Source organism: Bubalus kerabau, chromosome 9, assembly GCF_029407905.1.
Source record: "Bubalus kerabau isolate K-KA32 ecotype Philippines breed swamp buffalo chromosome 9, PCC_UOA_SB_1v2, whole genome shotgun sequence".
NCBI lineage: Eukaryota > Metazoa > Chordata > Mammalia > Artiodactyla > Bovidae > Bubalus > Bubalus kerabau.
Window position 1 is genome coordinate 46,888,174 of NC_073632.1, and position 21,995 is coordinate 46,910,168.

Genomic DNA, 21,995 nt, shown 5'->3' on the forward strand with positions numbered 1-21,995 from the left:
CTTTCTCTTATTCCTTAAGTTGTCTTTTTACTTTCTTGTAGACAAGTAAAACTTTACGGTCCTTGAGTGTGTAGCTACTATAAAGTATGCTTGAGAAACTTACTAGATTTGCATAATCTCATTATTTGTAACATTTTAGTTATGTGCCTTTGGAAAAAAATTCAGGCATTTATATGCAAAGTTGACTGGACAAGAAGTTTATCTTGATTAGCTATTAATACTGCTTTAAATCATCTGATTTGAATTTTCAGATTGTAAATTGGATTGTTAATTTTACTTCAAGACCTTGGATTACTTACCTTTCAGTTGAAATACTGTAAGGATTAATATGTTTGACCATTCTGGCTAAAACATTGAAAACTAAAACATTGGTTTTATGTCAGAATTGTATTTTTAGCAAGTTAATAAGTACTAGTTATTTTTATGATGTTTAGTTTGAAAGGTGCACATTTTCTTGGGAAGTGTAGCTTGAAACCACTGTTAGCAGTTTAATTTTTTAAGGCTAGGGTTTTTAGAATAGTATGATGGTATACCATGGTGTGTGTAGTATCCAGGCTGAGGCTCACTGTCACTGTGAAAGTAAAGGTGATGACTGATTTCCTTTCTGTAATAATATTTGCAAACTAAATTACATATGGATGTTGGGCATGCCATTTCATCAGATTTTTGACATATTAATCATAACAGAATTTGTTTATATATGCTTTTTTGCAACCCCATGGACTGTAACCTTGCAGTTAATTGTCAAGGCTACAATTCTTGCCTGGAGAATTGCAGTCCAATTCTCCAGGCAAGAATACTGGAATAGGTTGCCATTCCCTTATCCAGGGGATCTTCCTGACCCAGGGATTGAACCCAGATCTCCTGCATTGCAGGTGAATTCTTTACCATCTGAGCTACCAGGGAAGCCCTAAAATAATCAACAGCAAGTGAAGTGAAGTGAAAGTCACTCAGTCATGTCCGACTCTTGGCAACCCCATGGACTGTAGCCTTGCAGGCTCCTCTGTCCATGGAATTCTCCAGGCCAGAATACTGGAGTGGGTAGCCTTTCCCTTCTCCAGGGGATCTTCCCAACCTGGGATCGAACCCAGGTCTCCCACATTGCAGGCAGATTCTTTACCATCTGAGCCACCAGGGAAGCCCAAGAATACTGGAGTGGGTAGCCTATCCCTTCTTCAGCAAATCTTCCCAACCTAGGAATTGAACCAGGGTCTCCTGCATTGCAGGCAGATTCTTTACCAGCTGATCTACCAGGGAAATAGGAGTTGGTTATTTTACTGCTGTTACTATGGAAAAGTGGTCCTTAATTCAGTCTTTTGTACTCCCTAGCAAACAGTTGGGGAATAGGAGGACATTATGAATATCTTCATTAGCATTTGAAAAGCAATCTTTATAAGGAGAAAAAAGCAGTCAAATTTCTACTAGACTCCGTTTTTGAAAACCCTTGTAGATGTTACCCAGTACGAAAAAAATCCTGTTGTTTCTGCTTTCTAACCATATATTCTCAATTTTCTGACATCAACTTTGGATGTTCTACAATTTAATTCAGTTGTGACACTACCTGAAGTTTGTGCAGACTCCACAGAGTAAGGGATCAGTCACGTAAGACTGTCCTCACTCCTCAGCCATGAATGGGGTCCCCAGGCTACCTTCACTTATGTTCAGCCAACCACAGATTAGGGGTTTTCCATAATCCCATTCTCAAGTCCCTTTCAGGTTCAATAAATGGCTATAATAGCTTACAAATTTAAGGAAAGTGTTATGCTTAATGTGGTTTATTTCAGATCAGATCAGTCGCTCAGTCGTGTCCGACTCTTTGCGAACCCATGAATCGCAGCACGCCAGGCCTCCGTGTGCATCACCAACTCCCGGAGTTCACTGAGACTCACGTCCATCAAGTCAGTGATGCCATGCAGCCATCTCATCCTCTGTCGTCCCCTTCTCCTCCTGCCCCCAATCCCTCCCATCATCAGAGTCTTTTCCAATGAGTCAACTCTTCACCTGAGGTGGCCAAAGTACTGGAGTTTCAGCTTTAGCATCATTCCTTCCAAAGAAATCCCAGGGCTGATCTCCTTCAGAATGGACTGGTTGGAGCTCCTTGCAGTCCCAGGGACTCTCAGGAGTCTTCTCCAACACCACAGTTCAAAAGCATCAATTCTTCGGCTCTCAGCCTTCTTCACAGTCCATCTCTCACATCCATACATGACCACAGGAAAAACCATAGCCTTGACTAGACGAACCTTTGTTGACAAAGTAATGTCTCTGCTTTTGAATATGTTATCTAGGTTGGTCATAACTTTCCTTCCAAGGAATAAGCATCTTTACCAAAGGAACATTTCATGCAAAGATGGGCTCGATAAAGGACAGAAATGGTATGGACCTAACAGAAGCAGAAGATATTAAGAAGAGAAGGCAAGAATACACAGAAGAACTGTACAAAAAAGATCTTCACGACCCAGATTATCACGATGGTGTGATCACTGACCTAGAGCCAGACATCCTGGAATGTGAAGCCAAGTGGGCCTTAGAAAGCATCACTACGAACAAAGCTAGTGGAGGTGATAGAATTCCAGTGGAGCTATTCCAAATCCTGAAAGATGATGCTGTGAAAGTGCTGCACTCAATATGCCAGCAAATTTGGAAAACTCAGCAGTGGCCACAGGACTGGAAAAGGTCAGTTTCCATTCCAATCCCAAAGAAAGGCAATGCCAAAGAATGCTCAAACTACCGCACAATTGCACTCATCTCACACGCTAGTGAAGTGGTTTATTCAAAAGGATACAAATGAGTAGCCTGATGAAAAGATACATAGGGCACGTTTCAGAAGGCTCCTGAACTCAGGTGCCTCTGTCTCCATGGAGTTGGCATGCACCACCGATTAGGAAACTTCCCAAAGCCTCATTGTTCAAGAGTTTTTATTGAAGTTTTCTTAAAAAAGCGTGACTGATTAAATCATTGGCCATCAGTGATTTAACCTGGAGATGAGATGGGTGAGATGAAGTTGAAAGTTTCAACACTCTAATGATATGGTTGATTCCTGGGTAACCAGCCTCCATTTTGAAGCTGTCTAACAACCCCACCAAGAGTCTTCTCATTAGCATAAACTCAGGTATGGTCAAAAGGGGTTCATTATGAATAATGAAAGATACTGCTATCAGGATGCTCGGGAGATACTAAATGTTATAAGAACTATGTATAAGGAATCAGGCGCAAAGATCAAAATAAACATTTTTAAAATTAAACCACACATGCTAATCTAATATGTATCAAACACCCTGTGTATTTCAGGCTCTCTGCTAGGCATTAAGAATAGGAAGAATAAAAAGACATGATGTGTGTGTTCAAGGAGCTCACACTGTAGGTGTGAAGATAGAGACAGTGATGCTGCATCTTACAGGGTGTTAGGGTCTGAAGCTAAGGGTATGAGATTAAAACCTAACAGGCAGAATTTCTCTGACAGGCTCTTAAATTGCATGAAATCCACCACACATCTTTCTATAAGTCCAACAGCTTAGTTTTCCAACATCACAATCTCCTCAGTTGAGCTCTAGTTGAAACAGTTGGTCTGCGATCAGGGCCGTGTTTTATGAAAACTCTTAACTGTATCTTAAACAGTAAGATCATACTTAGTTAACCTCTCTCAAGAGCTGCTTCTGCAGTTAGAGGCATATAGGAACTGAGAGACTAAGGAACAACAGATTTATATGTCTCATAGTGCTAGAGGATAAATTTGTTGACTGATCAAACTGGTATCATTTGTGTTCTCATAATATTCACTTAGTCTCCTCTATCTGTGTCTCTTCCAATCCTCCCTTAATCTCTTACTATCTAGTAAATAAGACACATATATGATGTGATTCCAGTGTGTATAAACATATGTATAGCATAAGTGCCATAATAGATTTATATAGGTGAGGACACAAGTGAAGAAACAAGGTTTAAACTCATCTTTGTAGGTAAAAGATGTGCTGTGTGCTGTGCTTAGTCCTGTCTGACTCTTTGCAACCCCATGGACTGTAGCCCACCAGGCTCCTCTGTCCATGGGATTCTCTAGGCAAGAATACTGGAGTGGGTTGCCATACCCTCCTCCAGGGGATCTTCCTAACCCAGGGATTGAACCAGTGTCTCTTATGTCTCTTGCACTGGCAGGTGGGCTCTTTACCACTAGCACTACCTGGGAAGCCCAAAGGATGATACTCATAGTTGAATTAGCAAGTGGAACTGACACTTCGAAATGAGATGCAACTAGTGTTTTCCGTCCAAATACTAATCACATACTTCATTTCCTTCAAAAAAATACTTGTTATGTCTGTCTTTTTCCTATTTTCTCAGTGATTCTTCTGCTTATAGAGTATATTCAAGGAAATGTACTGGGCATGTCTGTGACATGGCTGAGGCAGAGGAGTCTAATCGCCAGTTTCTTTGGCTTGTGATGCTGCTGTAACTTGTCCACAGTACCCCAAGTTGTACTGGTGAATATAAATATGGGAAAATTGATCTTCCCCATTGAGCAGAGAACTATAGGCCAAGATATAATGCGTCCTTTGGCCACCTACACGGTTATGTTACAGTAATACATCTTCTGTTTTGCTCTTGGTTTTCTCTGTGTATGAAACACAAAGCTTTTATGTTGCTCTACTTTTCCTTGATGCTGAAAAAGTTACCTTCTTTTATACTGAAAAGTTATTTTCTAGTATACTATTTTAATTCTGTTGTTGTTTCTTATGTGTATATATGTATATATATGCGTTTGTGTGTATGTAAGTTAGAATTCCCTGGTGGCTCAGACGGTAAAGAATCTGTCCGCAATGCGGAAGACCTGGGTTCAATGGCCAGATCCGGAAGATCCCCTGGAGAAGGGAATGACAACTCATTCCAATATTCTTGCCTGGAGAATTCCATGGACATAGGAGCCTGGCGAGCTACAGTCCATGAGGTTGCAAAGAGTCGGACCTGACTAAGCAACTCACACACACACACACACACACACACACACACACACACACACACACACACACACACACACACTCTCTTAAGCTACTTTGCTTGGGGTTGCCACAGAGATAACAGTTAACATCTTCATTTAAAACAGTCTAGTTTGGATTAATCTCAATTTTAATATACAAAAAGTTTTTTCTAGTATAAAACTATTTATAAAAATTATATCTTTATACATTACAAGCCCATCAACATAATTTTTTAGATGTATTTATTTTACTTTGGAGGGCTGTGGTGGGTCGTTGCTGCTGCTCGCAGGCTTTCTGTAGTTGCAGAGAGTGGGGGCTACTTTGTGGTTGTGGTGTACGGGCTTTACATTGTGGTGACTTCTCTGTTGCAGAGCACAGGCTCTAGGGTGTGTGGGCTTCAGAGCATTGGCTTAGTTGTTGTGGCACAGGCTTAGTTGTTCCATGGCATGTAGCATCTTCCTGGACCTGGGATGGAACCAATGTTTCTTATATTGTAAAGTGGATTCTTAACCACTGGACCACCAGGGAAGCCCCCATCAATACAATCTTATAATAATTTTATGCACCTGTCCTTTAAATGAGACAGAAGAAAAGAGTTACAAATATACATTTTTTATTATCTTTTGTGTTCACTTACATAGCTACCTTTATTGCTTAGTGTGGATTTGAGATACTGTCTGTTGTTTTTTCGTTTCAGCCTGAAATGAAATAACGCTTTAGTGTTTCTTACAGAGCAGGTCTGCTAGTGATGAATTCTTTCAGTTTTCCTTTATCTAGGAATATCTTAAGTTTCTTTTTTCCCACCTCACCTAGCTCTCCTTCATTTTTTGAAGGGTACTTCTGCTAGATGACAGTCTTTCTCTTTCATCACTGTGACCATATCATCCTGCCCACTGGCCTGCACAGTTTCTAATGAGAGGTCAGCTATTAAACTTGTTCAGGAAACTTTGTACCTAAGAAATGTTTTCCTTTTGCTGCTTTCATGATTTCTGTCTTTCAACAGTTTGGCTATGAAACATCTAGGTGTGAATCTCTTCAGCTTTGTCCTAAACTTAAAGTTTATTGAACTTCTTAGATACACATACTGATGTTTTCCATCAAATTGAAGAAGTTTTTGTCATTATTTTTTTCAGATATTCTTTCCACTCCTTTTTGTCTCTCCTCTCCTTTGGAAACTCACATTATGTATATGTTGGCATACCTGATGTAGTCCCACAGATCTCTGAGGCTCTCTGTCATTTTTCTGTGTGTGTGTGTGTGTGCACGCACGCACGCACGCATGCACTTAGTGGCTTAAGTTGTGTTCGGCTCTTTGCAACCCTATGGACTGTAGCCCACCAGGCTCCTCTGTCCAAGGGATTCTCCAGGCAAAAATACTGGAGTGGGTCATCATGCCCTCCTCCAGGGGATCTTCCTGGCCCTGGGGTCGAATCCATGTCTCTTGTGTCGCCTGCCTTGGCAGGCAGGTTCAGTACCACTAGTGCCACCCGGGACGCCCAAGTTTCTTCATAAGTGTGGAGAGTCTCAACTGTCTGCAAGTTCAGTGATTCTTTTGCCAGTTCAAATGTGCTGTTTATCTTCTCTAGTAAATTTTTCATTTCTTTTGTTGCTCTTTTCAACTCAAATGTGTATTACACTTTTTGTGTTTTTTAATTGCATTGGATGGGAATATCATTTTCATATTGAAATGCCAGCTTTTTATTTGATTGTTTTTATAATTTGTCTCTTCATTTATATTCTCTAAGTACAGAATATAAAATGTATTATATTTTTATGTAAATATAAAATTATTATATATAAATGTATTAAATATATAAATTTATATAGAAAATATAAAATGTGACCCAAACTTTCCTATAATTCTTTATACATAACTTCCTATAGTTCTTTGAAATATTATTTTTTTTTTTTTTTTTTTTTTTTGCCCTCATACAAAAACTTTATTGGAAAGCAGGGAAAACTACCAAGATATGAATGAAGACAAAAAAATAAAAAAAGTTCAGACATAAAGTGTATGACCTTGGTTTAAGTGGAAATGGAATCGTTTTGTGGTTTGTAGTTAGTGACCTATATTTTCACTTTGTGGCACTGCTGCTGCTACAGCTAAGCCGCTTCAGTCGTGTCTGACTCTGTGCGACCCCATAGACGGCAGCCCACCAGGCTCCTCTGTCCCTGGGATTCTCCAGGCAAGAATACTGGAATGGGTTGCTATTACCTTCTCCAAGGCATGCATGCTAAGTCACTTCCGTTGTGTCCGATTCTATGTGACCCTATGGACAGCAGCCCACCAGGCTCCTCTGTCCACAGGATTCTCTAGGCAAGAATACTGGAGTGGGTTGCCATTTCCTTCTCCATGAAATATTTTTAATAGCTGATTTAAGGTCTTTGTCCAGTAAGACCAACATCTCAACTTCTTCAGAGACAGTTTCTGTTGACTTTTTTTCCTGTGTATGGGTCATGCTTCCCTGTTCCTTTGTATGTCTTACAATATTTTGTTGGAAACTAGATATTTTCAATAATGTGACAGTTAGGAAAACCATAGTCCTTCCTACCCTCCGGGATTTGTTTTGCTCTCTTTTTGGGGTTACTATTTGTTACTTTAGTGACTTTCCTGGGTTAATTCTGTTCAGTCTCTGTTCTTTTGAAGTCTGCTCAGCTAGCTTGGTGGTCAGTTATTGATTGGCCAGAGATTTCTTTAAATGCTTTGAGCCAGTAGGTCTCTGTTCAGCTTTTGCTGAGGGGCTTTGTGTGTGTGTGGCTTTGTGTGTGGGGGGGCGGGGGGGGGGGCTTTGTGTGTGTAGGCAAAGCTTCAAGGTCACCCAGAAGTGAATTATTAGGCCCTTGTTAGGTCTTCTGCGCAGTTCACACAGCTCCACATGTGTGTGTAGCCTTCTAAATTCCCAAGGCTGTTGCAGAGTTTTTCAAAGCCCCTTACGGATATTTCACTGCTTAGTTTTTCCTTTTAAGTATTTTGGTCACCCTCTTTATTAGCTGCAACTAGTAAAATCTGTTCCAGAAACTGCAATGTTAAACAGTTGCTATTGACTATTTTCAACAAATACGCTGCAGATAGGACTATACACATTGAGAGAGCTCTGAGTTGTCAAATAAAGCCTGAAGAATGCAGTTTTTCTAACAAGCTGCCATGCAGGTGAAATAGTTAAAAGAGTTTTCTAGTGCTTGGGGAGGGGCGGAATGCAAGTGTATTCTGGCTCTCCAGTATCTGCTTGGTTTTTGGGTTTCACAGCTACCATAGTAGCAAGATTTTGGTTTTCAAGGCTTATTTGGAGCTGGAGATGAGAGATTGCATTAGGGCAAGTTAACAGCCTACAAAGCTTGCTGTTCTTGCTAAGATAACAGGTTTCTTGAGTAAGCATTGCTTGGATTATCACAATCCTTCAGTTAATTTGCTGAGTGCTAGAAAAAAGTTTTATTTTGACAGTGTTTTTCTGTATTCTTTTAAAAATTTTTTCTTAAAGTATAGTTGATGTACAGTATCAAATGTTACAGGTGTACAATATAGTGGTTTATTATTTTTAAAGGTATCCAACCAGTCCATTCTAAAGGAGATCAGTCCTGGGTGTTCGTTGGAAGGACTGATGCTAAAGCTGAAACTCCAATACTTTGGCCACCTCGTGTGAAGAGTTGACGCACTGGAAAAGACTCTGATGCTGGGAGGGATTGGGGGCAGGAGGAGAAGGGGACGACAGAGGATGAGATGGCTGGATGGCATCACCAACTCGATGGACATGAGTTTGAGTGAACTCCAGGAGTTGGTGATGGACAGGGAGGCCTGGCGTACTGTAGTTCATGGGGTCACAAAGAGTCGGACACGACTGAGCCACTGAACTGAACTGATACTTCATTTATAGTTATAAAATATTGGCTATATTCCCTGTGTTGTAAATTACATCCTTGTAGCATATTTTATACATAATAGCTTGTACCTCTAAATCCTCTACCTGTAAATTGCCCTTCCTCCTTTCCATCTCCCTCCTGGTAACCACTAGTTCTCTATGAATGTGAGTCTTTTTTGTTGTATTCACTAGTTTTGTATTTTTTTAGATTCCACATTTAAGTGATGTATCATGCAATATATGTGTTTCTCTGACTTATTTCACTTAGTATCAGTTTCAGTTTAGTCTCTCAGTCATGTCTGACTCTATGAGACCCAATGGACCGCCGCACGCCAGGCCTCCCTGTCCATCACCAACTCCCAAAGTCTACCCAAACTTATGTCCATTGAGTTGGTGATGCCATCCAGCCATCTCATCCTCTGTCGTCCCCTTCTCCTCCTGCCCTCAATCTTTCCCAGCATCAGGGTCTTTTCAAATGAGTCAGCTCTTCGCATCAGGTCGCCAAAGTATTGGAGTTTCAGCTTCAAGATCAATCTTTCCAATGAACACCAGGACTAATTTCCTTTAGGATGGATTGGTTGGATCTCCTTGCAGTCCACGGGACTGTCAAAAGTCTTCTCCAACATCACAGTTCAAAAGCATCAATTCTTCGGCACTCAGCTGTCTTCACAGTCCAACTCTCACATTCATACATGACCACTGGAAGAACCATAGCCTTGACTAGACAGACCTTTGTTGGCAAAGTAATGTCTCTGCTTTAGAATATACTGTCCAGGTTGGTCATAACTTGCCTTCCAAGGAGTAAGCGTCTTTTAATTTCGTGCCTGCAATCACCATCCGCAGTGATTTTGGAGCCCAAAAACATAAAGTCAGCCACTGTTTCCCCATCTATTTCCCATGAAGTGATGGGACCAGATGCCATGATCTTAGTTTTGCCAACTTTTTCACCCTCCTCTTTGACTTTCATCAAGAGGCTCTTTAGTTCTTCTTCACTTTCTGCCATAAGGGTAGTGTCATCTGCATATCTGAAGTTATTGATATTTCTCCCAGCAATCTTGATTCCAGCTGTTGTTTAATCACTAAGTTGTGTCGGACTCTTTTGTGACACCATGGACTGTAGCCCACTAGGCTGCTCTGTCCATGGGATTTCCCAGGCAAGAATACTGAAGTGGGTTGCCATTTCCTTCTCCAGGGGATCTTCCTGATTCAGGGATTGAACCTGCATCTCCTGCATGGCAGGATGATTCTTTACCACTGAGCCACCTGGAAGCCTGCTAACATACTTACGTTCTCAATTATTCACTGACTGTTACTGCTCTTTTCTTTTCAAGGACTGATTCTCTCACATCCCACATAAATCAAAATCCTCTATTTCTCCCTTAAATGTTAGTATTCCTCAAGTTTTTGGCCTACACCCCTTCTATTGTCTGTCTTATTGCCCTTGAGCATTCTTACCTGATTGTTGCTCAGACTCTCAAGTCTATCGTCTTCTGTAGCCCAGATCTTTGACTTAAATTCCACATCTGTATCTAATTGTGTTTAATGTAAATCTTTGGAATTTCTATAGACACATAAAATTTCTTAAGTTCAAAATATAAATCAATTTATATTTCTTTCTCAGTTTCTAGTTGCCTAAACCAAAAATGTGGGTCGTTTTTTATTCTTTCTCCTTTACCCTTCCTCCATATATTAGAGTCAGTTACTTTTCAATTCTGTGCCCTAAATCTTCTTGAATTAAATTTTCTTCATCTCTACTGACATCTCTTGCCTAAAGTACTCCCATAGACTCCTAAACACATCTTCCCGTTATAGTCCCATTCTGTCCCGACCTTCTTCACAGTGTGTCCACAAGGAAATTATAAAATGCAAATCCACAAAAGTCACAGAGTCTACACACGCGCGCATGTATGTACACACACACACGCTTTGCCCTTCTCTTCGTTGCATTTCTTGCTCCATCCAAATTGCCTTTTTCCTGTTTCTGGACCATGTCATGCTCCTATTCACTTTTCAGTTGCATACCACACTATTCTTTCTCCTTTGCTTTTTGTTGCTTCGTCAGGGAAACCTTCCTGTATTCTTACAAACTGTATTACATACCTCTAGATATAGAATTACCATACTGTAATTGCCTGTTTACTCATCTTTATCTCCAAGTAGAATGCCAGGTCCATGAGATCAGAGACTGTGGTTATGAGCAGCCTGTGGCCTAGCACTTAACAACTGGCTTCCACAAATTATTTGATGAATAGCGAATTTATGCCTACATACACAAATGATGGAACCAACCATGTTGAGCACTGAGAATACAAAGATATATTCAGCAAATGTATAAGTAAAACAGCCCTTTGAAACATCTGGTGTTTGAGGGATATAGCTCTGCTAGTAATGCAGCATTACTAACTTAAAGCCAATGATTCTAAATGAAGTCCTTTATGCCTTAGTTTAAAAATACATTGCCATTAATATATATATGAAACCCCAAAGCATTATTTAGAAATGAAAGGAGAAAGTGAAGAGAAACTGTTCAATAGGAAGTTATATATATATATATATATATATACCCATAATAAAGTTCGTGATTATACTTATTTTTATATTATTTTGTTTTTAATTTCTGGGTCATTGAGAAGTAGGTGACATCTTCCTTCCTGCCTTTTACACAAATTGTATAATATTTAGAAACTATTTATAAGCAACAAGAAAAAAAATGAAATCACCCATTATCTGATTTAATATATATAGTTTCACAATTGAAATAAATCTGAATATCACCAGAAATAGATATATCATAAGCATCTCTCTTTGCTAGGAAATACATCAATACCATCTATTACTGAGGCTAGCAAACTTTATACCACATAGTATATATTTGAAGCTTTAAGGGCTAGAAGGTCTTTGTCATAATTATTCAACTCCTCCTATATTTGGAATAGACCATTCCAAATGGGTGTGGTGTATTCCAATAAAATTTTACTTACAAAAACAGGTGGCAAGCAGGATTTGGTATGAGAGCCATAGATATGTTTTGTGATACATATAAACCATAATTACTTAATCTCCTATTTCAAGATGTTTATCTTCATTTTTTACAATTATTATACTGTCTTAACATCTTAATATCTAAATCTTATTCTTAACTTTTTTCCTTAGCATAAATCCTGGAAAATATTTCTAGGGCTAAGAGTATATCCTTAAGACTGCTTTTTTTCATGAGAATAAGTGATATAACACTTGCTTTTAAACTGTGACTATTAGGAGTTTTGTTTGGTTCATTTTGTGGTTTTTGTGAGGCTAGGAAAAGAAAGATGGAGTGATGGAGGCAAAGAAAGACTGGAGGGAAACATTGAATGATCGTAATATAAAACTTAAGAGATGTTTCATGAAGAAGAAGATATGAGAAATTTCATAAATACAAATTTTTCTGTTCACATAAACAAGTTGGTTTTTTTGTTTGTTTGTTTCATAGCTCTATAGAGTTTCGTTTAAAATTTTGTATTGATTGAGATTTGGGAGATGGGGTTTGCAAATTTCAAAATGAGCTTTTCTTAATCAGTCTCCTAAGATACTCTTAAGCCAGCATGGTTTTGATTGTGATTACCAGTCAGCTTGTTTTGAAAAAAAGGAAAAAAGAGGCGGTTAAATTTTCCTGTTCTGGTTGACAGGGAAGTCTAATCAGAACAAGGATTACTATCCATGGATAAAATCCTGCTTGTCCGCTGTTGTAAATGAAATTTTATTGCAACACAGCCATGGCCATTTATTTAAGTACTGTCTGTGACTGCTTTCAGGCTACGACAAGAATTCCATAGTTATAGCAGAGACAGTGTAGCCCATAAAACCTAAAATATGTACTGTATCCCACTTAACAGAAAAAAAAATTTTCAGACCCCCAAATAAGAGGAATGACACATGTTAGTCTTTCTGTTATTGAAAATGGATCTACAAACCCAGAAGTCATTTTGTTACAGATAGACTAACACGATTTTAGAAGCACAGTTAATTCAGATCCCAAATCTAGGCTCTTAAAATATAGAAGAAAACGTGAGAGAACAATAAGAGAAATGTTGGAATACAGAGGGCTTAATGTTGAGTGAAGTTTTAAGTTCTGTGAGAGATTAGATTTAGAGCACCAAACACTGGCTGTTACAGAAGCACCTACCTGAGTTATAAAATCCCTTCTCACATAATTGGAAAACAGCCAATTCCATAAAGTTTTGCTATAGTATCTTTAAAAGTGAGAAGTTATGCCGTGACAAGTTCAGTGGAAAATTTTTTGAAACCTGTTTACATAGGCTTATTCTCCCAATGACAAGTCCTTGTTCCTACTGAATTTGTTGCTTTAATTCAGTTTCACGTAACAATAATAGGGAACATTCAGAAAGTAGGGATATTTTCTTTCTTTGGATCCACGTTATCTGGAAATAGCTAATATCCAGAATCCCAAATCATTTAGTAAGGTTTTGAAGCAGCATAGCTTTTGTTAATTTGAGAAAGACATTCTTAAGAGAATCTTGTGTGGAACTCTTTGGAGTATAGTAGAAATGCCTCGAGGCTGAAGTAGAATCTTCCTTTTAACTAGGCCACTAAAGAGATATTGAAAAAACCTGAGTCTGTGTAGTACCAGCTACTTGGGCTTCTTCTATGAGGGAGAAGCCACTAATGCTCACACCACTGGTTTTAGGGTGTTCCTTCACAGCTGAGTCTAACCCATAGGGGAGTGAGGGCAGACGAGTTTATCTGAGGGGCTGTTCCTCTATATGGTCCCACACATTTGTGTGGGATAGAGCTAATGGAAGGAAATAAATAAAAAGTCTGTATCTTGTCAAGATCAAGCAGTGCTACAGCAGAGCTACAAATTTTGCAGTAATAAAAGACATACTGTTGCCAAAAAGACATTGACTCTCATTCATTTTTACACATTTCTCTTTGTTTTAACTTTTGAGTCTTATTTTATCTTGTTTCTGTGACACTCTGTATTAGAGCTGTTACAGCTCTGCCAAGAATTCCTTATGCTGTGGTTGCTCTTCAGGAGATTCTTCGTGAGAAGGGGTGGTGAGTAAAGCACTGAGCCATCTCTCGCTGCTGTAGAGCTAGACGGAGGTGCATCTGTTTTGATGTGGTGACTACAGCTTTGAGTGGGACTTCGGATCCTTCAGGGTGGTGGTGCCTTAGTTGTATCCGAGTCCCTCTGTTTTCATAGATATGTTTTTTCAGATATTCTAGGCTTTCACACCATTCCTTCTCCTTAAGCAACTATTCTGTTTTGCTGAAAGCTCTTGCATTCATTTAATAAAAGTCTTTTAAACACATATGTTTTGTGTTGGATCCTGGGGATTTTATGATCACAGCATCAGGTCCCAAAGAGTTTGCAGTCAGATGGGAGAGTCAGATAAAGAAACAGGTGTTAATAGAACAAAATAAAAACTGAGGAATTAAGAATTAAGAAAGCCAGTTATTAATTAAAAAAAAAATATTGAACCAGAGTGGTTAAATGGAAAGAGCATTGGTTTTAAATTTTGTTGATCTGATTTTAAATCTTGGTTCAGTTACCTAATAAGGTATGTTATTTTACTAAAGTTAACCTTTGTGGCACTTGCAAGGTTGTTCTAAGTTTTAGAAACAAATGCACTTGATGTCCAGTGCCTGCTGAATAAATCGTTTCTGTTTTTTTCCTAAATCATACACCATGGATTTTTATAGTTCCAAAACCTATAAATAGAAAGATCATTTCTCTGGCCCCTACTCCACAGGAGATATGAAAAGAGGATATTTTAAATGTTTAAATGAACTTTGTAAACATCCTGCCTATGAGGAAACTTAGAAATGAAATTTTATAATTATTTTTTATAAAATGTATCTAAATTTCCATTATTAAGATAGTGATTAAAATTAAAGCTTAACAGTATTACTTGTAAAATATGCTAGTAATTCTGTAATCACTGGTCTTAGATTTTATTTGTCAACTTAAAAAGGGAATACAGTTCTGTCTCCTCACCTCCCTGGAGCACTCTGTGGTTTAGCATGTCAGTTACTTTTAACCAAACTGTGGTTTATATCCAGAAGTTGTAATGGTTATAACCTTTTTTCATGAGATGTTCAAAAAACATTAAAATAGATCATCAGTAAATTGATAAATATATTTTTTAAGACTCATTCATTATTTCAATGAGTTTTTTTCTATTTAAAGAATTAAAAGCTGCAATATTTAGAAAATAGTATCATGCTGCGTGGTGACTCAGACAGTTAAGACTTGTCTGCAATGCTAGGAGATCCGGGTTCGATCCCTGGGTCAGGAAGATCCCCTGGAGAAGGAAATGGCAGCCCACTCCAGTATTCTTGCTTGGAAAATTCCATGGACGGAGAAGCCTGGTAGGCTATAGACCGAGGGGTCACAAAGAGTCAGACATGACTGAGTGACTTCACTTTCACTTTGATTGTGTTGTATTTAGAATGAAACAGAATGAAGAATTTGCTTTTAAATGAAAGAGTTTTTTTTATTTCTTTGAAATTATGTAACATAAAATTAGAAATTGAAATTGGTCTAACAGCAACAGAATTTGTAATTCTTCGAAAATGTCAAAGTTAGTAGCTCAAATCTGAATACTGTACTGAGGAGGGCAGAGATCTTATTCCATTATGTGACCGTTGCAGTTTTGTTACACTTTATAACTATTCCAGATTTATTTGTTAATTCTGTTACAGCTGTCCCTTAAAAATAAGACAAGCTGATATTATTCACTAGAAAAAGTTTAAATACAAAATATCAACAGAACATGAAACTCTTTTTTATGTATTTATTTTATGTAAATCACTCTAAATTATAAATAGGAAATAGTGATCAAACAAAAACTTTTCTGAAGAAAGAAAAAGCCAGGAAACCAGAGTGGGATGAGAGGTGGGGGAGAAGCCTTAGGATGGTGTTGGCAGGGCAGTACAGTGATAGTGACAGAATGAGAAAACGGGTGTGTTCTTCCGTCACTGCTGCTTTCCTCTGTGTTTGTATCAGACAAATGGCACATGCCCAAGGGGAACAAGGGACAATGTTCTGAGGACAGGAACCGCTTTTATACAGCCCTGCCAGTTTCGTGAGAGTAATAGTGCATCCGCTTTTTGTTACTTAACCTTGCTGTGGACACATTACTGTTTCTGTAGCACTTTCTTTAGTGGGTTCTCAACTCAGGTTGCCTTCTTTGTCATGGCTGTATGGGATTGTCTGTTGGCAGATCAGCACCATTTACCCTTTCTGCACCTTGCCTAATGTGATGACTTCCTGGAAAATGTGCATGCTTGTTTTTTCCCCTCATTGTGTCTTCCCTGTCCCACTTCACCAAATGTGCAATTTAGATATCCAGAAGTCCATTACAGACAATTGATATGTAGGGATTGTCTTTTGTTTTTGTCTGTTTTGATTTTTTTCCCTTAACAGCAGAATTTCATTTTTGCCCTTCCCAACTACCCCCTCTCCATAGCAAAATTCCACCCACTGGAATGTGAAGATAGACATTAACTGATTTATTTAGTAAACTTTCACTAAATTTTTGTAAGCTTCATAACACTGTGTTATGTGGTATTACAGGGCAGTTTGGTGAAGTACATAAAAGTAGTTAGGTTGTGAAGATGAAGTATTCCAACATATTATCACCAAAACTACTATTTAAATCATTCTCTAATGCTTATATTTATAAAATGCTTCTAAATGTTCTGTTGCAAGATATAGTCAATACAGGTGGCTTTAACTATGGGTTAGTTTCTTCAGCCCTTCCCTCAGATAAGCTGGGCTGTCATTAGACCATTTAAATGACTTGTATTCTGAGCTTTATAATGTTAAGGTTTTAAAATGCATCTCCAGTCTAAACTTTACAATGTGTTACATTTTAGGTCAGAAGACATGTCTTCATCTGCATGGCATCTTTCCTTACCTCTATGTGCCATATGATGGTTATGGACAGCAGCCAGAAAGCTATCTGTCTCAGATGGCATTCAGTATCGACAGAGCACTTAATGTGGCTTTAGGCAATCCATCTTCCACTGCTCAGCACGTGTTCAAGGTGTCATTAGTATCGGGAATGTAAGTATATGATAACATCTTTTTAAATTTCTATTTCTTTGTATTTATATTGTTATTCCAGTTAAAAGAAAATATATCCAATCCAGATATACTCTGTTCATTTTTCCTTTAATTCTAATCTAATGGAACTGGGATGAAATTTCTTTATATATACTATATATATACTATAAGCTTTTAAAATCCATTTTTATTGCAATGAAAGATAAATGGTTAACAGTGATTTTTAACTTTTTCCATTTCTCTGCTTCCTAGAACTGTAGAAATTCATCATTTCTACAGTCATGTAGAAATTCATGTAATTCATTCATCAGCTATTTATTGAGCACCTTTTATGTGCCAGGCACTCTGCTAGGTGCTTGGGATATACTGGTGAACAAAACAAAGATCCTTGTCCCTGTGGAAGTGACATTGTAGTAATGCAGAACCAATGGAAAATAACCGATGAATACAACATGAAATAAATTTATTGATTTATTACATGATAGTTAGTGCTATACAATAAAATATGTAGAACAGGGTAAGAAGGATCATTAGTGTGGGTTAGAGAAGTAGACTGGCTGCAGTTTTGTATAGGGTAATCAAGGTGTCATTGACATGGTACATGAGATTTGAGCCAAGACTTGAAGGTGGGGGGTGGGAACAAAATGGAGACCAGGTGGCTGGAGCAGAGGGAAAGGAGAGTGGACAAAATGAGATTAGCGAGATATAAGAGGATGGAGATCATGCTGGCCAGTAGATCACCATAATCAGTTTTATCTGGTTTGACACCATGAGAATGCACTATCAGATCTCCAAATACAAGGAACATAATTGAACAATGGCCCCAGCTACTGCGCTGAAATCCATTTATCATCCCATGTAAGCTGAAGCCATTTTTTCACAGGCTTCTCCCACCCAGTGGCTAAGCACTGTAAGAATGCTAAGACAGGCCTGTTTGTGGGAGACACTTGGGGACCTTCAGGCAGCCTTTCTGAACTTTCACTAGAATCACATTGCCATAGAAAACACTTCCACTCATCTTCCCTCTCTCTCTCCTTCACTTAGATAGGACCTGTATCTAAGTCTGGTGGCTTTCCCACTCCTTCGTGAGGTCTACCTCATACTCTTTCACAGGTGTTTCCACTAATTTCTTGCTCATTTTGACTTGGAACTTCTTGAAGGACTTCAGACTAACACACTTGCTGCTGCTGCTGCTAAGTCACTTCAGTTGTGTCCGACTCTGCGTGACCCCATAGACAGCAGCCCACCAGGCTCCCCCGTCCCTGGGATTCTCCAGGCAAGAACACTGGAGTGGGTTGCCATTTCCTTCTCCAGTGCATGAAAGTGAAAAGTGAAAGGGAAATCGCTCAGTCATGTCCGACTCGTAACTACCCCATGGACTGCAGCCTACCAGGCTCCTCCATCTATGGGCTTTTCCAGGCAAGAGTACTGGAGTGGGTTGCCAAACACACTTGAGAACTTAGTAAAAATACATTCTTTGCTCTGATCCCAGACCTGATGAATCATATACTCTAGTTGTGGGGTCAGAAATTTGTGAGCCTTTCTGCTGATTCTGATGCATATTCAAGTTTGAGAACCATTGAAGTAGGCTATTCTAAAGACTTTGGTTTCTATTCTGAGCTATTACGTGATTTTGAGCAGCCATGATCTAACTTTGAAAGGTTTACTTTAACCTGTGTAAAGACTAGATTGTAGGAGCACAAGAGTTGAATAGGGAGAACATTAGGACTGTTGCATTAATCTGGACAAGAAAATATGAACGCTTGAACAAGGGTAGTAGCAGGGGAGTAGTGAGAACTGGTCAGCTTCTAGATCTGTTCTGAGAGTTGAATCCTCGAGATTTGTTCTCTGATTGGATGAGGTTTGTGAGGAGAATCAAGGATGGCTACGAAACTTTGAGTTGGTGCAGATAGAGCAGGTTGGCAGGAAAGTTTGGAGCTCATACTGGAATATATGAGTTGAATATATCTCTATGAAATCCATCTTAAATCTTTCTACGTCCACCTGAATCCAGGTTTTCCTCTGGACTACCAGTGTCCTTTTAATTGAATTTTCTTCTGTTCTTATCTCACCCCAGAGCTACAGAAGTACTCTTTTTATAATGTAAATTGAGTCCTTTTAAAATCATTTAAAATCCTTGAGTGTCTTCATATTGTTTATAGAATAAAATTTAGGCATCTAACCACAGCCTATGTGATCTGACGCCTGCCTGATCTGACGCCTGACATCTGCCTAGCCTGACACCTGTTTCTGTTCTATCCAGAAACACTGGACTTCTTACAGTTTCTCTGATATACTGAGCTCTTGCACACGCAGTTTTCTTTCCTTGAGTGCTCTGCCCTTCTCCAGAACTTTAAATCCTTCACCTCTCCAGAGAAGTTTTCTGACTTCCCTTCTTAAAATAGGTTGATGTTTTTGTTTTGTATCTTTAGCCCATTCTTTGTTTCCTTTTGTACTTAACTATTGTTCTTGTTGTTTAGTCACTAAGTCCTATCCTACTCTTTTGTGACCCCGTGACTGTAGCCCTCCAGGCTTCTCTGCCCATGGGGTCAGGCAAGAACACTGGAGTGGGCTGCCATTTCCTTCTTCAGGGAGTACTTACTGTAGTTTCCAGTTATTTTAATTTTTTGTTTATTAGTTCTTATGCTTTTCTCACACCAGCACATAAGTTTCATGAGACAAAGACCATGTTTGTCTGTCCATCATTATATCCCTTACACCTTTTATGGTGTTGAGCACTTAGTAGAGAAGGCTCAATAACTATTTGATAGAATAAATGAATCACATGAAAGTTCACACCCATCCTATGATAGCAACAGTTAGGTTAAAGATAATCATCAGCTTTATGTTCTACATTTTTTATGTTTAATGATTTCTGAGGACTTTCCTATACATATTCTCATTTCAAAGTTGAATCTCCAAACAACCTAGTGGAACAAATAATGAGTCACCAACCTTTTTGTATTTTTGATGGGCATTTGTTAAAAGCATAGCCATATTTTTAAGAGCAGTTGATAAAAATCTAGAAACCTGGAGGCAAAGGTGAGCTATTTAGTCTAATTTATGACTGCCATTCTCTTTTTTCTCCTGTTCTAATATTTTGGTTTTTTTCTTTATATAGGTCCCCTTTCCCCTTTTCCCATACCATGCATTGTAGCTTCTATGAGTCCTTTACTCCTTCAGTATTGCGTACTTATTTAAGGTAGACAAAGTTGCATCTAGCTGTCTAATTAAAATTTGTACAAACTTAATTCCAGTCTTCCTAGACTGTGCATTATCCTGAAGCTAGGTTAAGAGAGAGGAAGGACCATGACCTTAGGCTCATTTCAGGGGTTCCCTGCCACTTAGCTACCATGAGTCTAGAAAATAGTCTATGAAAACATTCTTAGTCCATCTAAATTAATTAAGGTTTTTAAACTATCATTTTCCTTCTCATCATTATATTAAAAAACTAACTCCAATTATCAGGTGCAACTTTTTAAGTATAAACATATCTACCTTAGACTTAAGTATAAACATATTTACCTTAGACTGTGCTCCATTCTCAACCGAGTCTCCCGGTTGAGAAATTCTTTCGGCAAAATCAAGTAAAGTCAACAGTAGCAAGTAAGGATTTCAGTAGGAAGTAAGGATTCCAGGTTAAATTATACAGAGACTCTCTTGGCTAGAAGAAGCAGAAAACTGAGTTTATAGAATGTCCAGGCTATATTTTGAGGCAGAATACATAGAAAAGCAGAATCCTAGATTTACAAAGAATTATAGAAATTTGATAGTCTTGTATTCAGCTATTGAAATTTATAAGGTTCTAACTGTAAAAACCTAAAAATCTTTAGCAAAAACAAGGATAACATGGGCCACACCAGTGCAGATTTAACTGTCTTCATTTCCATTTACCTGGCTAAAAGTGTAACCCCTGTATCTTTAGACAAAGAGCTATATTTATGTGTATGAAAAATACCAAAGCAGGAGGAATAAAGACTTGAATTTTGCCAGTGAAAGAGAATGAGATCATTCATATAATGTATCTTTCACCCTTCATAGCAACAAAAATGGGGTGGAGAGGAAGTGGTGTTATTTATTTTTTTTTTTTTGAAGAGGGGGTAAAGGGTCGGGGATAGGGAATGAGGGTCAGTGCAGGCCTTTCAGAGGAGGTGAGTTTAAGCAGAGTCCTGACTGCAGATTGAAAGTAAGCCATGCAATGGTTCAGGGCAGAACTTTCCAGGCAGAGGGAATGGCAAGTTACTTGAAAGTGAATCAAGTTAGAAGGGTTGAAATGTTTGGAATGGCTGGAGGGAAAAGGGTGAATGGGTATGAGATAAGATTGGAGTGAGTGGCAAGAATGAGACAAAGAACTTTTAGGACTTTTTCTGTTTAGTAGAAATTGCTTTACAGAAAATGTACAGATGATTCTGACCTAAAGGCTTAGAATAGCTTATTTTTTTTAAGTTATTTAAATATGCCTCAAATGACTGTGTTGCCAACTTACTTCTATACTTGAGGCCTACTACACTATCAGACATGACGGAGAGAAAATGGTATTCTAATGAGGGTAAGTTCTATCTGCTGCTGCTAAGTCGCTTCAGTCGTGTCCGACTCTGTGCGACCCCATAGACAGCAGCCCACTAGGCTCCTCTGTCCCTGGGATTCTCCAGGCAAGAATACTGGAGTGGGTTGCCATTTCCTTCTCCAATGCATGAAAGTGAAAAGTGAAAGTGAAATCGCTTAGACGTGCCCGACTCTTAGCTAGTGCCCATCATAAGAGGAAAATACATTTTTTTTTCTTTATGAAAAGAAACCGAGTTTATCCATTTAACCAGCTACTTACTTATAGACAAACTCCAGACAAATACTTTTTATTTTGCTTATAAATTCAGACCTATTTACATATTGTTTCTGGTTATATAATCTTTGAAAATGGTAGTCTGTTTTAGAGTTTCAGATCCTCCTGAAATAATATAACATGATAGCTAACTTATTCCTTCTTGCAGGACTTGTTTCTCCCTCTGTCATACAGATTTTTGCTTCTCTCTTTGCCTACTGCTGCTGACTGATACCCTGAATTGAACCCAGCCTCAATATAAATAGGTTATTAGTAAGGCC

The 21,995-nt window shown here is 38.6% G+C and overlaps 1 protein-coding gene across 11 annotated transcripts in view; it reads left to right on the forward strand.

The window, feature by feature from the left end:
- Positions 1-21,995, forward strand: part of REV3L (REV3 like, DNA directed polymerase zeta catalytic subunit) — a 176,030-nt gene that overhangs the window by 42,635 nt on the left and 111,400 nt on the right. For 8 of the 11 annotated variants that reach the window (XM_055535164.1, XM_055535162.1, XM_055535165.1 and 5 more), the window contains one exon: positions 16,706-16,895. In XM_055535164.1, coding sequence (XP_055391139.1) covers positions 16,706-16,895 — 190 coding nt within the window. Of the gene's footprint in view, positions 1-1,784; positions 2,674-2,698; positions 3,110-16,705; positions 16,896-21,995 lie in introns of those variants that run through there. The other 3 variants (XM_055535171.1, XM_055535173.1, XM_055535172.1) reach the window with 2 other exon arrangements.